Here is a 16525-nt window from a genome sequence, read left to right on the forward strand (position 1 = left end):
AAAATTCATCAAAATGATATTGGAAAAACTGGACAGCAACATGCAAAAGAATGAAATTGGGCTTCTTTCTTACACCATACAAAAAAATAAATTCAAAATAGATTAAAGACCTAAATGTGAGACTGGAAACCATAAAAATCCTAAGAACAGAGGCAGTAACCTTTTTAACATGGACTTCTTTCTAGATAGGACTCTGGAAGAAAGAGAAACAAAAGCAAAAATAAAATATTGGGACTTCAGCAAAATAAAAATTTCCTGCATAGTGAAGGAAACAATCAAGAAAACTAAAAGGCAACCTGCAGAAATGGGAGTAAATGATATATCTGACAAAAGGTTATTTTCTAGAACAGATGAAGAACTGGCTTACCCTAATTTGCATGTAATTGGGTAACAAGCTAAGAGCTTTAACTGGTTTTCTTCCAGTTGGTTTGTAAGTGGCAATGCTGCAGCTTACTTAATACCTGAGAGTTACTGGCATCTATTTCTTTGGGATCTCAGCTCTCACTATAAGTTCCATTTAATATCTATGGTAAGTGTCAGGAGGGATATTACTAGGTTTCTGGGTCTAACAGCAGTTAGAAATGTATTTTGCAGCTCAGGACAGATGTTGGGTATGGATATGTGGAAATTATATACATATATCTCAGTATTGATAATTATTAATAGTTTCCATGAAATGTTTTTCTGCTCTTTACACATGATTTTTTTTTCTCTCTTACTAAGTGATTCTTCAAGTATAAATCACTTACTGACAGGCTTCCAGAAAGATGATGGTAGGCCATATGTTTACAATCCTCCCACCCACAGAAATTACTGCCCCCCTCCCCGAAAAAGAAAAAAAATTAGTTTCATTCAAACTAAGAACAATACCGACCTCATGCCACAAACCAAAAGAATATTATCCAGAAATAATATATAACAAACAGAAAAATTTATACCCAATCAAAAACAGGCATTGGGAGCTAGCAGCTTATGAACACTGCAAAGTAAGTCAGGCAAAAATTGGAGGAAATTTTGAGAGGACACGTAAACTTTTCTTGGGTTGGGGAGGCAAAACCTGGAAGCAATGACTGTTTGGGAGTGCACAGGGGGTAGAAAGCCCCCTCATCTGAGCTCATACACTGAAGATGAAGCCACAAAGCCAGAAGGGCCTGGGGGAGATTGTTGCCACACAATGGCTGATGGGGGACCTCTTGGCTAGCAGCAGCAACACTACTTTTCCCAGATGCACTTGGGAAAGCAGTCAGAGAGAAATGAAAAACATGAGATCTGGTCCAGAGAAAGCCTTGTCTGTGGAGTTGCTGGCCATAGCATTATCCCATGTGTGTGTCTGTGTAGAAAAACACCCAGTAAATTGGGATAGATTTCCACAGTGGGGCTTAAAACTGCCCATTTGGCTGGTGGATAGTTATGCGTGTATCTATAAACATGAACAGCAGCCAGCAGAGTAAACAAGGTATTCTAAACCTTCATTTATGAACGTTAGCAGACAACATAAAATGCCATTTACAGGGGGAGTATAAGAAAAATAAGAGGCTAAAACAGAAGAAAGAAATAAAATGACCTTCAGTGAAAGCATTAACAGAGAACATGTAAATAAGCTTTGTGAAATTACAATTAATGTTCCCAGTGAGATTCTAAAAATCTGTTAAACAGAACTGGAGGATTGGAAATGTGAAAGGAAAAGATGGGGATAATATAGAGACAGTAAGTGAAAGAAGCACCCTAGAGCCTGGCTGGGAGATTAACAAAAAAAGGTCAGGATTATCAACATTAGCATCTTAAAAGAGGTGCCCTTTGGAGTTGAGTTTCAGACCTTGGAGGTGGGGTCCTAGTTGACCTGACTGGTGGTGGTACCTCTGAGATGATGTGAGCCTGGTTCTGGTAATGTTGGAAAAACTGGGACACATATAATTGCTGAGGCCTGGCCTCATTTCACAAAGCAGAGAGGAAAGGGTAGATTTGGAGTTTAGAGACATGAGCTTCATATCTAACAGGTAGCCTTAAGTGCTAGAAGATATTGGAACAACTGCATTTACAGAGATTTTAGGAAAAAGGATGAAAAGGCAAAAATCCTCCACCAAACAAAACTGTTGTTCACCAGTGACAGCAAGGAAAAAAAATTGTTTTGGACATTCAAGGAATGACAATATACCATCCAAACCTTCCCTTGCAAATGGAGAGTCTCAAGAAAAAGACAACATTCAGAAACAGAAAGCATGCTGTGTAAGAAAAACTGGTGCCTAATGAAACTGGTAAAATTAATTTTTGACTCTAAAGCAAATATGAAGAAAAAAGCTCTTATACCAGATGTATAATGCTAAAAACAAAACAAAACCAAAAAAAAAAAAAAAAAACCAACCAAACAAACAAAAAAACCCCACAAACCCACAACAGCAATCTGGAACTGAATGTTCAGATTCATTCAACAATTTCTGGAAGGAAGGGGGAGTGCTGTGGTGGAAAACATGCCAAAGATTTTTTTTTTTTAATATAGATATAAAACATGTGGAGATATATAGAGGAAATATAGAATGGGAAATTTGTTCTGAACTTGGCTTGCCTAGTATGTCTATGATATTCTATTAAAAGTGGAATTATAGGGGCACCTGGGTGGCTCAGTGGGTTAAAGCCTCTGCCTTCGACTCAGGTCATGATCCCAGGGTCCTGGGATCGAGCCCCGCATTCGACTTTCTGTTCAGCAGGAAGCCTGCTTCCTCCTCTCTCTCTGCCTGCCTCTCTGCCTATTGTAAGGGCTTCCTTAGCCAGAGTGGCTCCATCTCGGTTGAACAGCCATTTTGTTGCTTATGCAGTAAAACTTAAACTGACCATGCCCCCCTCAGGGGACTTCCTTAAAAGCAAGTCCGGGAAATTAGTAAAATATGATTAACCAGTCCCAGGTAACAGAGCCCAAATACAAGGGCAGGTAAGGCCAAGTGGAGACGTCCAATCACTACCTCCCTAAAGAATGTGGGTCCCACCTTTTGGGCCCCAATTCTGACCAAGGTGATAGGCTAGTTCAAATATCTACTATAGGGTAAATTGTAATTCAATTGGCCACCCATGTGTGACCTAGCATGACTATACAACTTTCTCTGTGTGTTACAATCTCATTGGCCACCTGTGTGTGGCCAGGCTCAACTACATGGCCTTTGCCCTTTAAAAGTTAGTCATTAAGGCTGGGAGGGGTCTTGCTTTCTGTAAGAGAAGGCCCCTACCTGTCGGTTTGATTCTTGATGCTTGGTGCGAAATAAAGCTTTGCTTGAACTTCGCTTTGTATCAGTCTCACTCCTTTGATCACGGACCCTATCACTACTTGTGATCTCTCTGTCAAATAAATAAAATAAAATAATAAAAAAAAAAAGTGGAATTATAAAAATCAGAAATAAGTAAGAAAATAAATAAAAAGTAATAAAAATTAACAAATAAACGAAAATATCAGCCAATGGTTAATGCTTAGTTTACCCTGAATGGTTTACACGTATTATCATACAATTCTCCCTACAATACTCAAAAGGAGGTTATTCATATTGTATGAATGAAATCCAATTTAGAAAAGTTAATTTGCCCAAGATTACACAGTAGGAAGTGGAGGAGCCAGTGTTTGAGGCCATGTCTCTCAAAATTCACAGTCACCATATAATTCTGGTCTCTCCAGTAAACGAAGAACTAAGACTATGACAGAGTTCTTAGCTGCCTAACACCTATTTTCCTTTTCTTTACTAACTTATCTTCCTTTTTTTTTTTTTTCAGGCCACTGATATTTAGATATTCGATTATGCAGCAAACTCAATTTCTAGGTATTATGAGAACCAAAAAAACAAATCACCATAAAGGAGAATAATCAAATTCCCCTGGTAAATGAATAAAATGTATTCTTAAGTCATTAAGAGAACAGAAATCCAGTTCTATGGTATTTATAAGAGACACACTTAACAGAAAATTAGACAAAAAAATTGACATATAGCTGGGCAAAGATATTCCAATCAGGTATGAATAAAACAAAAGCAAAGTTACATGCTAATATTGTATTCAAAACTATTTAAGCAAAAAATCCCCAAATCCACTGAGACAATAATATTTCATATAGATAAAAAGAACAATCAAGCAGTAAGATTCAATAGGTAACTTTATGCAGTAACTGATATTATAGAAAATATATAATTTAAAATGTGTTGGAAAGGCAAGATATTTGATAAACCTACAAAATGAAAATGAAAACTTTTGACATGTCCCTTTCAGTCAGTCAGCAAATAATTAAGGACATGGAAAATACATATAACATAATTAATAATGCTTATACATCAAACGTAATACATATTCTTTCAAAAGTCAGTGGAGCAATAAAAATTGAACATGCATGGGGCGACAATGAATCTTCCCATAAATTTCAGAAACCAGAAGTCATAAAGATAGTGATATTCTTGGACCATAAATTTTACCAAAGTAGAATAGATGGCCACTCTATCCCAAGGAAACAAAAGCCTACGGCATTCCTCTAAATAGATCATGAATCAAACAAGAAATCAGAATTAAAATTTCAAACAAGATGAATTAAGCACTCATAAAAATAATAATCCTTGGGAAAGTTTATGAGACATGACCAAAGAAGGACTCGGAGGAAACATTTTTGTAAAACAAATTCTACTCAAACTGGAAAAATTAGGCCAGCACAGAGCATGGATTGCGGAAGGGCTGCGCAAGCGCGGTGGGACCGCGGGGCCAGGCATGCGCAGTGCTGTCCTGCGGCTTCTAGGCTAAGCCCGGTGAGGTGCGGCCGCTGTGCAGAAGAATACAGGGATCCCCGGATAGATAAGGGATATTCCTGCTAACCTTTAACGCGCTGACTGAGGAGGAAGTATGAAGGCAGCTCAGGAAGACTCTGATCATCATACTGGCCGAGCAGCGACAATCAGTTCCGTGCTCGGAGACCCAATGACCAGTAGTGAATTGACGAACACGAGGAAACAAACTACTGCCAGCACCCTCAGGACAGGGACACGGGAAGCTGTGCAAAGGGTGCAGATTAAGCAGTGCTGCCCTGCTTTTGCAGCTGGACAGCGAACCATCGACCCTAACTCGTGGAGCGCCTTCCACCAGGCCCTAGAAATCCCAGAGCCTGCGGGGGCTCGTGCCCATCCTCGGGGCTGGCTCTTTCTACCAGGTCGCTGTGTCCCCAGCTGACCCGTGTGGCCGCTTTCTGACCCGGCTTCGTGGGAGAAGCAGCCCCAGCGGAGGGCGGGGCCGTCGCACCAGCGGCCCGAGGCGCTCCACAGCCATGCCAGGTGGTGAAGAGGAAGCTTGAGGAACCCAAGATGGCCCAGGCCGCCCCGCCCTGGCCCATCGCCACGGCCGGTGGAGGGACAGTGGAGGCCCCAGGCCCTCTGCCATGAGACACAGCGTGAGCCGCTGCCACGTTGGAACACAAGTGTGAGTTAAGGTTGTTCCTTTAAAGGCAAGCTTCCCAGGGTAGAGCAGCATGTTTATTCCTTATTAAGCCTTTGGTGGCTTGAACTTGCGCTCCCTGCCTCATCTTCTGCCAAAGGGGAAACCTGTCGATGTGGGGATGTCTCCTCAATAAACTCAGGGTCCATCCACTCAGCTCTTTCCCAACCTTCGGGTAGACTTTTGGATCATAGGAAAAGAAGCAGGCTTTGGATCAGAAGAAAAATTATTCAAAAATTCTCACCCTGATCTGATGGGGAAGCATGTCACATAGTATCTTCATTCATTAAAACTGACCAGAGGGAGAGAATGAAATTAAACAAAATAAATGGGGGGAAATGGGATATTGAAATTAAGAAGGATAAGAAGATATTAATTATAGGTACACATGTATATGTCATTGAAACTCATGAAATATCGAACTCCCCAGCAAGGCGAAATGAAACCGAGAGAGGGACATGGCCCATCATGAGAGAGGAATAGCGAGAAAAGAAAAGTGTTCTTTCTAACCAAAGTTAGAGTTTAGTCTATAGAGCTGTCAAGGGAGACCTTCAAAATTGCATTCCTGATAGTGGCTCCTTTTCCTTGGAAAATTACCTCTGGCTTCAAAAAACAAACCTTTTCATTTAAAACTAAGGAGGCTGTATTATTTATTGTGCAAATACATAACCTTCTAAGAATGAAAGTTACTCTATTAGCAGACCAGACAACTGATAAAAACTTCATCTTATGATCATCATGCTTATAAGATATTAGCATGTTGATTTATTAGCATGTTGATTCAGTAATTAATTCTTAACCCATGTAAGAAACACCTAGGAGAACAGGTTTGTAATCTCAAGATAGGTGCAAGAAACTAAAAGACATCTAAATTTTCTGACACCAGCCTCTAAATTTTTTTAAAAAATTTTCTAGATTGAATGATCATTAAATTATTAACACATCTGGTTAAAGCAACATAACTATACTACAAATTCTAATAATTTTCAAACACAAGAAGTAAAACCGTATAGGAAATTTATCCAAATGAGGTAGATTTTTTCAGTTAATTAAGGATATAACTTGTTGCTAGAATGAGATAGACTTGAGCATCAATTTTAATTGCTTTTTGCGATTTACAAAATAAATATATAATTATTTACAAAAATATTAAGAAGCTATACCTATATATGTATTATATGCTAGGCATACATGTGTATATTTACCTAAAAACTAGTAACTCATGTAATAATTACTTTAATTCTCATACATTAACTCATTTATTGAAATAGACTACAGATGAGTAATTCTTATTCCCATTTTATAATTTTTGTATTTTATTTCTCTGTGCATCAGATTCTTCATTTTTCAAAGAGGTAATGATAATACACCTGTTTTGTAAAATGGGTTTTAAAAGGGTGATGGGAGAGGAGAACTGGTGTGAGAAGTCCTCAGGTAAATCCATTTTAGGAAATCGCATCCATGAAACCTGGAGAACTGCTACAGAACAAAGCCGGCCCTTTGAAAATCTGTTAGAATACCCCTACCCCACTTTCCCAGGATATTCCAATTTGGAAGACACAAGATATCAGTTAAACTGAATTCAGATCTAATTTTGCCTTCACTGGCTGCATTAACCACTCACTTTACTAGTCTCCACAAAGAACTGCCACAAGAAATAATTTTTATTATTTCAAAATTTAAATTTTATAGATACAACTTATGGGGTGAAAGAGTTGTCTTTTTTTTTTAAATTTTTTATTTTTAAGAGTTGTCTTAAGTCACCTAAACACCTAAAGAAAATATATCTGAGAATGTTGCTGAGAATCATGAGGTTTGAAGAAAGAAGCTCATAGCAGTGGATGGAGTTAGTACGGTAAAGAGAAATTAATTTTTTACTGTGTACCCTTTGATAATTTTTTGAATATTGTGCCAAATGCATAAAAGGGAAAATGTCACCATGTACAAATAGTGGGAATATTGTCTAGTATCTTCTGTCAGTTTTTTCTGTCAATTCATATGAATACAATTCATAAAGATGTCTAAGACATAGTCTCATACAAAATAAGTCCCTGATGCTTGATTGTATATTAGATATAAAATATGAAATAATGGAAGAAAATGGAAAGTAAAACATAAAGATACAAGGTGGTAGAAAAGGTTTTTAATTTTTTTTTTTTTTTGCATAAACAATGGATGTAAAGTATGAAAGCACTGGTTTTTATGTTTTTCCCCCAGGAAGTATCATTGAATTATGAAAATGAGGAAAATCCAGTGAAATAAATGTTTCTTTAGTCAATTTTTACAACATTATTTTTGAAACATTTTTGTCTTATTTCCAAACAAACTGTGATGCTTCCTTTGCTCATTTAGTTGTTCTGTATATTAAGATTGACAACTGTTGCTCTAACCAAGGGCTGATTTACAAATTTACAGAAATGATTACACATTTATGGAAAGGAGTTAAAACAGAATATGAAGACATGTGAAGTGCTGGATTACCTGAGAAAATAGAAGCAAGGGAAGATGGGAAAACAGAATGTGGACTTAAAATGGGACTTAAATGGTGCCTAGAATGCTGCCCAAAATAGATATATTTATTAAAGATAAGCCATAATTTTAGTTCTGAATGTTCTGGAGATCAAAGCAACAGAGAAGCATTGTTAATTACTCAATTAACTACAACCTGTGTGCTCTGGGAAAAAGCAAAGATTGTTTAAGAATAGGACTGCATTTGGAACTAACGCAAAACAAAATCTCCCAGATAGTCATAACATAACTTGTGATGACAAAACCAACAAGACCACAGATGCTACAACGTTGATTAATACTTTGCCATGTTTTAATCTATAGAGGGATCTCTAGAAGGTATCCTGTTTTGAAAAATAATGTATTTTTCCCTTTGACTATTGGAATTTTCCTTTTTCTTTGCCATTCTTTTCCTCTTTTTACCTTCCTCTCTTTTTCCTCCTCTGTCCTTTAGTTCTGCTTTCATTGGGTGATTGGCTGTGTATCCCCCCCAAAGTATTAAGGATGTTAGTCTGTAGATTTTTTTGTTTTACTTGCTTTATTTGGGAGGTTTGATATAGATACTGCACCTTCACTGAAGAAGAAAATCGATTTCTTTCTTTTCCATGTGGATATCCAGGGATATCCACATCTTGATTTGGTTGACTGGACCTTGAAGTCATCTAGGTTTCCCACAGATGTTGGGGGAGGAGGGATGATTATGGTGGTGGTGATACAGATCTTTGACAATATCTGTATTTCTTCCAGATATTTGTCTGTTTAAGTTTCTTTTTTGATCAGTTTTGGTAATTTTGATTGTCCTAAGGAGTCATTCAGTTTTCAAATTTGAATTGCTTATGTACCTTTCAGTTTGCTTTTTATTTGTATCCTCATTTTAATGTCTTATTTCTTATATATTTGCGCTTTTTCTCTTTTTCCCTTGTTTAGGCTAGCTATTGATTTCTGTATGTTATTGTTTTAAGTAATCAGCTATTTTTTTACTCATTAATTTCTGACTCTTTATATTCTGTATAGATGTAATGTGTTTTAATCTTTTGAGATTGATAGTTCATGTAATTGTTTTCATTTATCAAAATATGTTTTTATTGTTAGGCATTTACCTCAGAACCACTTCCATCTTGTACTCTAGGTGCAAGGGGTATGTGGTGTTTTCATTATCATTGTTTTTTAAGATATTTCAAGTGTCTTGATTTTTCCGAGTGAAGGGTCTTTTGAGAGAGGGAAATGGTAAGATTTGTAGCTGTAAGGTCTTCGTTTTTCTTCCCCCACCCTCCCCTGGAGTATTGTTTCCTTATTATCGTGTTGTAGTCAGTTAATATCTATCTCTCCTTTGTAAGTTTCATAAGTGAGACTGTTTTTTTGTGGCCCAATATATGCTAAATTTTTACAAACAGTCCATAGACACTTTCTGTTTTCAGTATATGGAGTTTCATCATTTCAGTCAGCTTTCTCTTAATAATTAAGTTACTCTGATCTTCATTCTGCTTATTATTGTTTAAAACAGGTCTAAAATGGAGTTGCTTATGTTAAGCCCCAAGAAAGACTTAATACCTAACCTAATTGTTGTTTTAACCTTTCTTGGGAATGCAGTTTTGAACCAATCAGTCTGGAATTTCCTGACCAGCACTAGAGAGGTAATCTGCACAATAAGACCATCTGCTCTATCCCCTTAGGGAAGGTTATCTTGCCTGAAAACATTTTTCTTTTGTTTTGCTAATAGCTTCCTTGTTCCCTTCTTCTGATAAAACCTTCCCATTTTTTACAACTCTGTTTACAACTCCTCCTCCTCTCTGCTTGTTAGACCCATCTAATGCTACCTGATTCATGAATTGCTTGATAAAGCCAATTACATCTTCAAGTTTACTTGGCTAAATTTTGTTTTTTAACATTTTTCTATTTATTATGTCCTTATATGATAGGTAAACTAAAATCTCCTACAACTAATGTGTTTTTAAGATTTCTGTTTATACCTTATAATTTTTATTTATTATCTTGAAGTTATATTTTTGGTGTAGGTATTTTTGGGTGATACTTGGTACTTGGTATTTTTGGTGATATTCATGTTGTTATATTTTGGTTGAGGTTTGTTACATTTACCATTACAAATGTTGTGTCTTGAATTGTGTTCCCTCCAAAAAGATATGTTGAAATCCTAACCCTCAGTACTGCAAAAAGTGACCTTGTTTGGAAGTAGGGTCTTTGCAGTTATATTCAAGTTAAGATAAGGTCATGAGTATGGGCTCTAATTCAGTATGACTATTATCCTTGGGAAAGGAAAATTTGGATGTATACACAAGCAGAGGAGACATCATGTGAATGCCATGTGAAAATGAAGGCAACGATCTGGAATTATGTGTGAGTAAACTCACACCAAAGATTGCTAACCAACCAGGAGAAACTAGGGGAGAGGCATGGAACCACTTGGCTCTCACAACCCTCATAACGAACCAAGCCTTGACTTTAGACTTCTAGCCACCAGAACCACAAGACAAAAAATTTCTGTTGTTTTTTGTTGGTGTATGGTACTTTGTTACAGTGACCCTAGGACACTAATAGAGGTTATTTGGCTTCATTTATTGTTTTTTTTTTTTTTCCCAGAATTCAAACTTACCTGATATTAAAATGTGCTCCCAATTTCTGTTGTCACTTGCCTGGTATACTTTTGACAGTTCCTTTATTTTCAAACTTTAGTGCCTCTTGAATTTTTAAAACATAATTAGACCATGTCAGCCCCATGCTCAAAAAACCCTCAATGACTTCCCTTTGCATTAGAGTAAAATTATTCCATTGTATGAAGTGTAAAGTATCCAGTGATTCTTCTGTTTCTTCTCAGACCTCGTTTTGCCCTGCCCTCCAGAACCTCTAGAAGTCTCACTGTGGTACTTGGAGTAAGCTGAGCTCTTTACCTTCACAAGTCTGTTCTCTCTGTGAGCAACCTTGTTTCCTCTACTCTTTAGTGGCTTTATACTTCTGGTTCTTCATGTCTTAGCTCAAATCTTAGCTTTTTAGAGATTTCTTCTCTGATCACTCTATCTCATATGATCTAATTCCTTTTCCACCAAAACTCTCGAACACATCACTCATAAGTCCCTGATAGAATAGATAACCATATGAATTTGTCTTATTTATATTTGTATTTGTCACCTCTACCCTCATTAGAATCTAAGTCTCTAAGACTTAAGACTCTTGCCTGAATTTTCACCACGTGTAGAATATTGGCCTTGCATGTAGTTGGCAAACAGTAAATATCTGTTGAAAGAAGTAAGGGAATTACAAAGAAAGAAAGAACGGATGGATGGAAAGGAAATCTACAAGCCTTTTTTTACTCTTCTCAGCCTTTCATAAAATACTTGCGTGGGACCCCTATTGAGAAGTACCTTTCAATGTTAAGGTGTTTATTCTAATCTAACCTTTACTCTGTGCCTCCTGCTGTTTCAACTACTTAATCTTCAACTGCAACAGATTGGGGAAAAAAAAAAACCAAAACCAACAGCAGTTCTTCCATTACTAAAGAAGTAATTTTTATTGTTGTGTAATCAGTGGTCGTTCCTTCCTCACCCACTCCCCATAGGCAGTGCTCATATGGTGAATGGTGTAAGTTCTCTTCTCCCTCACCCTAGAGACCTTTAATATGTTATTCCCAATATTATCCTCATACAGTCACACATGATTTGAACATTCCAGGAGATCCTAGCCAAGGAACCCCTGATCTAATTAAAAAGAATCACTAAATTCTTCTCTAACAAGTCATACTGACAGGCATTTCAGAAAAGAGATCAAAACCAGAAGAAAGTAAAAAGGACAGGTACATTCCCAGATGATTCAACATTCCCTGTAGATTTTATCAAGAATTGTATGTATTTCCAAATACGTTTTAAAAAGTAATTTTATCTTAATTAAACAACATTAACCAGAAAAGAGCAACGTTTTCACCAATTACAAAAAAGCAAAGGATAATCTCTAGCTCACATACATCTACTTCCACCATATCACCATCTGATGGCAGCATACCCTCAAAATTTAGATTCAATTTTTTAATGTTTCAGATCAATTTATTCCTTTATAGGGCATCTGCTATTTCCAGACAATGTGATATAAATATTTCCCTGGCCTGGTCTGTTCTCTTAAGGAGCACACAGTACACTGGAAGAGACAGAAATATACACAGATAATTTTAATAACTGTTCAATGAATAGTATAGAAGCTTAGAGATGGACTCTTAGACTAATATGAAGATAAGGTAAAATTTTTCCCTATGAGATTATGCCTGAATTGAGTTTTAGTATGTGCAAGTTACCTAGATTAAAATAGGTAGTAAAATGATATCATCATAGAGAGGCAAAAGAAACTAGTTTGTAAATGACGAAGAGACTAATGGAATAAAAGGAGGGGAAAATAGTTGTATATTTTCAGGCCCGATGATCCACCAAACATCATGTTTTTGGGGGCACATCTACTATATGCCAGACATCCATTTATGTTCAAGAAAAACAAAATGAACACAATCTTTGTCCTAATAAAGCTTTTCTTCTAGCACATGCACTAATGATCAATTGAAACTATAATGCCAAGTAATTATATTCAAATTAAAAACAAGCAGGATAATGGATAGGGAAGAAACAGGGAGACAGCAGTGGGATGGCAGTGATATTTTAGATAAGGCCACCAGGGAACACCAGATGTTTACCTAGGCGATAAAATTACATACACCGACTATAATCACACTCATGACTAAAGTACATCAGCGAGCTAACAACGAAAATGCACTTACCAACACTTGCCCCACAAAGGTCTGTGCTGAGAGCAGCATTTCTATATGATCGCGAAATATTCCTTGGAAGTGGAGACTTTCCAAATGTCTATTACCGATGCTCTTTGTCAAGAGCAGTTCCTATAAGCAAGAGAGAAGAAGTGAGAGTGAGCTGCCTCCCAGAGAAAAGATCCCAAAGTGTGTTGGTGGAACCTCCTGCTGTGTTATCAGCCAGACATCACTACACCTTGTCCAACCCAGAGAACCCCAGAGTCGCTTATTCAGCATATCATGAAATGAATTTCACTGGGTTTGCATTTTACTGGCCTTTGCACAGCTTTTTAATTAGAATTCTGCAGTCTTCTCCATGCCTTCTTCACATGCTCTCAGTCCTAGACCCTTCAAACTAACATTATGGTAGTGATCAGGGTTGGGAGTAGCATGCTTCTTCCTGCTCTGGGAACATCTCTTATCCTTTTCTATCAAGATAAATGGACAAAGGAAAAAGATTGCAAATTGATTTTTAGTGATTACTTAAGTATCTGCTCTCTTTTTTTGAGGAAGAAGTTGTTTCAGCAATTTTGTTACTTTTAGTTCCTTATCTTGTGACACATCCTGCTGATGTAATCCCTTCTCATATTTATAAAATGCCTTCACTTACATTTAAAATTTGTAGTAATCTTATGAAGTAAACAAAAGTGTGATTAAACCCATGATGTGCTGATAAGGAAATGGGGGCATAGAGAAATTACATGACTGGCCCATAAGCAGGGGATGAGGTACTCCTGGAGTCTAACTAGCCCACATATCTGTTGATAAGCTACCACCAAGAAAGACACAGGTAAGCTAGGATTGACCACACCATGCTGCCTGAGACCCTCTGACTTTTAGAAAAACTCATTATATACAGAGGCAGGGTTTTATTTATTTTTTTTTTAAAGATTTTATTTATTTATTTGACAGGTAGAGATCACAAGTAGGCAGAGAGGCAGGCAGATAGAGAGAGAGGTGGAAGCAGGTTTCCTGCTGAGCAGAGAGCCCGATGCAGGGCTCAATCCCAGGACCTTGAGATCATGACCTGAGCCGAAGAAGGCAGAGGCTTTAATCCACTGAGCCACCCAAATGCCCCAGAGCCAGGGTTTTAAAATAATTTTTCTACTCATAATTTCTGAATGGTAGAAGAGAAGTCTCATTAAATAACTATCTGATAGAATTCATATCTTGATCAATAATTTGTCTTCTAACACTTATGGCTCATCATGTGCATTCCTAAGATGTTGTCTGAGACTTGATTTTAAAAACGTTCAATATAACATTAATATGGAATGCTCCTTTGAATTTCATTATGAAATTAGAGGACCCTTCTGTGGGAAAACCACTTGACCCTAAGATATAATAAAATCATACTTATGAATATAGTAAACATCTTAAAAATTCACATTTCAGGAGAAAACTACTACTCCAAATAATTTTTAAAATGACTCTGATAGTTGTGACATTTTTTGCATTAGGCCACTTTCCCAAAGGCTTAGAGAAAAAATACAGCACTGTCAATTTAATTGAATATAACAAGTTACTGAGAAGTCACTCAACTTATACCAAATTTTCTCCTCAAGGTCCAAAACCAGGAAAGTAGAGTATTCTGGTGGCTTGGACCCTACTTCTTAACATTGTAATAGTTGCCTTCTATTAGAAATTAAAAGGCATCTCTGGACAGAAGGGTAGACATGAATTACATCCAAAAGAAAGGAAAAACACAACAAATGTTTATAGACAAATGGGTTCTCACATTTTTGTAACCACACAAAAATAAATACAATGGGGAAAAAAGACACATTTTCTGGAGCAAAAATCTAAGGAGATTAAAAAATACTAGCAATTCAGTTGTTCATTGGGAAAAAGAGAATAAAGGTTAGAAGGCCATTACTCATTTGTGTACTCTATCAGTCTTGTTAAGGAGTAAGTGCACCTCAGAATCCTTTCCACAGTTTTTATGCCGTTGCTTAAAGTCTTAACAAATAATTAAGAATAGAGGGAACTTATTTAGCAACAAAATCTATGAACTGCAGTACTGGGTACATGTTCAATGTAGAAACCTGAATTCCATTTTATGATATTGCCAATAACCTTAAAAGTTACCAAGTTATTAAAAATTCTGTTATTTTATGTCGAAGTTTACCATTAAGAGAAATGTTTTAAGCAACTTTTCAGTATCAATTACAGTGCACAAGTGAAATGTGTTCTGCTATGAAAATTACTATATCAGGAAAACAAAGTCTGAGAAATAAAAATTGGAAAGAAATCACACAGGGCATGATAGAGCTCTTTGCCTTCGGTCACTGGTATTAGAACAGCCATTATATAACATTTGAGAGTTTTATTTCAAGCTCTTAAGGAAGGTCTTATCTGAATAAGATACCATTATTCTCATCATCATCATTTGCCAGCTGTTACTCAACAGCACCCACTCTTGCAAAGCTTGTTTGTTTGTGAAAAGTGTCTCTGAATTTGTGGCTGGATGGCATGTGCATGTATGCATGGGTTTCTGTTGAATGTATGTACAACTAGGTATGTTGTGTTAACATGGTCTATAAAAGACAGTGTACATGTGTTAAGTACATATGCATCCTGCATGCGTGATTTATGAAAGTAAGGTTGACCTGATGATGGTTTTTGCCTGCCTCATAGAACCAAGAACAACTATCATTTTAAAATTCAAAATACAGGCATAGATACAATGTTTGTGGACATTTTTTCTTTTTTCAGAATAGCGACCCTCTGTTTCCAGAGGTACCATTCATCATCAGCCACACCAGACACTGCTTCTCTGAGTGGTGGGAGAGGAGGCCCAGCTCTGTACCTGTGGCCTTTGAATGGCATCCTGGGGTCCTGTTTCCCACCCCTGGGGGAGGATCCGCCCCTTTCTAAGGCACTAGATTAGAGCTGGTTCTGTTAACTCATGAAAACTGAGTGGAGCTTAAATTGTTTTCTAAACCCAATCATTTGTCAAACCTGTATCAGTCTTCACAAGTGGGATCCAAAATAAGGAAACTGACCAAGAGAATTCCTGTTCCCTTGATGTTTTGCCATTTTTTAATGGTTCTCCAGATTAGTCTGAAAATGAATAAGATGAGGAGTCCAAGGAAGAAGGTCACAAAGGATGAAAGAATAAACGCTACTTGGATCTCACTTGGGCAGGGCATTTTCCCAGATCATCCCCACTATCACTCTGTGGCTTTGTTCAAAAGATCAGCAGACGGAACTGCTGGGCTTCTGTGATGTCATGATCACATGGTAATGATTCCAGAAATTAGAGTTTAGTGTATTACTGAGTCCTAATGCCAGGTATAATAGCAACGAGTGATTCCAGGAACAAGGGTCAGCTAGCCACTGAAATGCTGACTCACAGGTTGCAAAGGAATGAGCAGGAGAAGGCCAGGGTCCACAACATGGGTCTTCAGAAGAGTTCTAGATCTGATTCTGTTACTGACTTTCTTTCTGACTTAGAGGAAATTGCAGCCTTCATGGCTGTGGTCAATGGGCTATTTATTCGGTTTGTAACAAACACCTACAGAACAAATTTTTTTTTTTTTTTTTTTTTTTTTTTTTTTTTTGGTGAAATGACATCTAGCCATCTGTGTGTCAGTGAATTTGATTCTTCACCTGAGCATATGCCCCATTCTCAGTAATCTTGGAAGGACGGATGAGAGGAACACTTAGATTTTTGCTTAGCTCATCAGTAAAAAAGGCATGGTAGTGCAGGTATTGTAGAAGGTAGATTTACTGGTGCAATTTGGTCAGTTGTTAAATATTTGAGCTCAG

At 37.2% G+C, this 16525-nt stretch overlaps 1 protein-coding gene across 2 annotated transcripts in view; it reads right to left on the bottom strand.

Moving 5' to 3' along the window:
• KCNU1 (potassium calcium-activated channel subfamily U member 1) overlaps positions 1-15945 on the bottom strand; it is a 146840-nt gene extending 130895 nt beyond the window's left edge. For both annotated transcript variants that reach the window (XM_032329302.1, XM_032329301.1), the window contains exons 1-2: positions 15760-15945; positions 12725-12844 (exon numbers count right to left, since the gene is read on the bottom strand). In XM_032329302.1, coding sequence (XP_032185193.1) covers positions 12725-12844; positions 15760-15906 — 267 coding nt within the window. In that variant the 5' untranslated portion in view covers positions 15907-15945. The remainder of the gene's footprint in view (positions 1-12724; positions 12845-15759) is intronic.
• Positions 15946-16525: the final 580 nt, after the last annotated feature.

This window comes from Mustela erminea, chromosome 21, assembly GCF_009829155.1.
Source record: "Mustela erminea isolate mMusErm1 chromosome 21, mMusErm1.Pri, whole genome shotgun sequence".
In the NCBI taxonomy this organism is placed as follows: domain Eukaryota; kingdom Metazoa; phylum Chordata; class Mammalia; order Carnivora; family Mustelidae; genus Mustela; species Mustela erminea.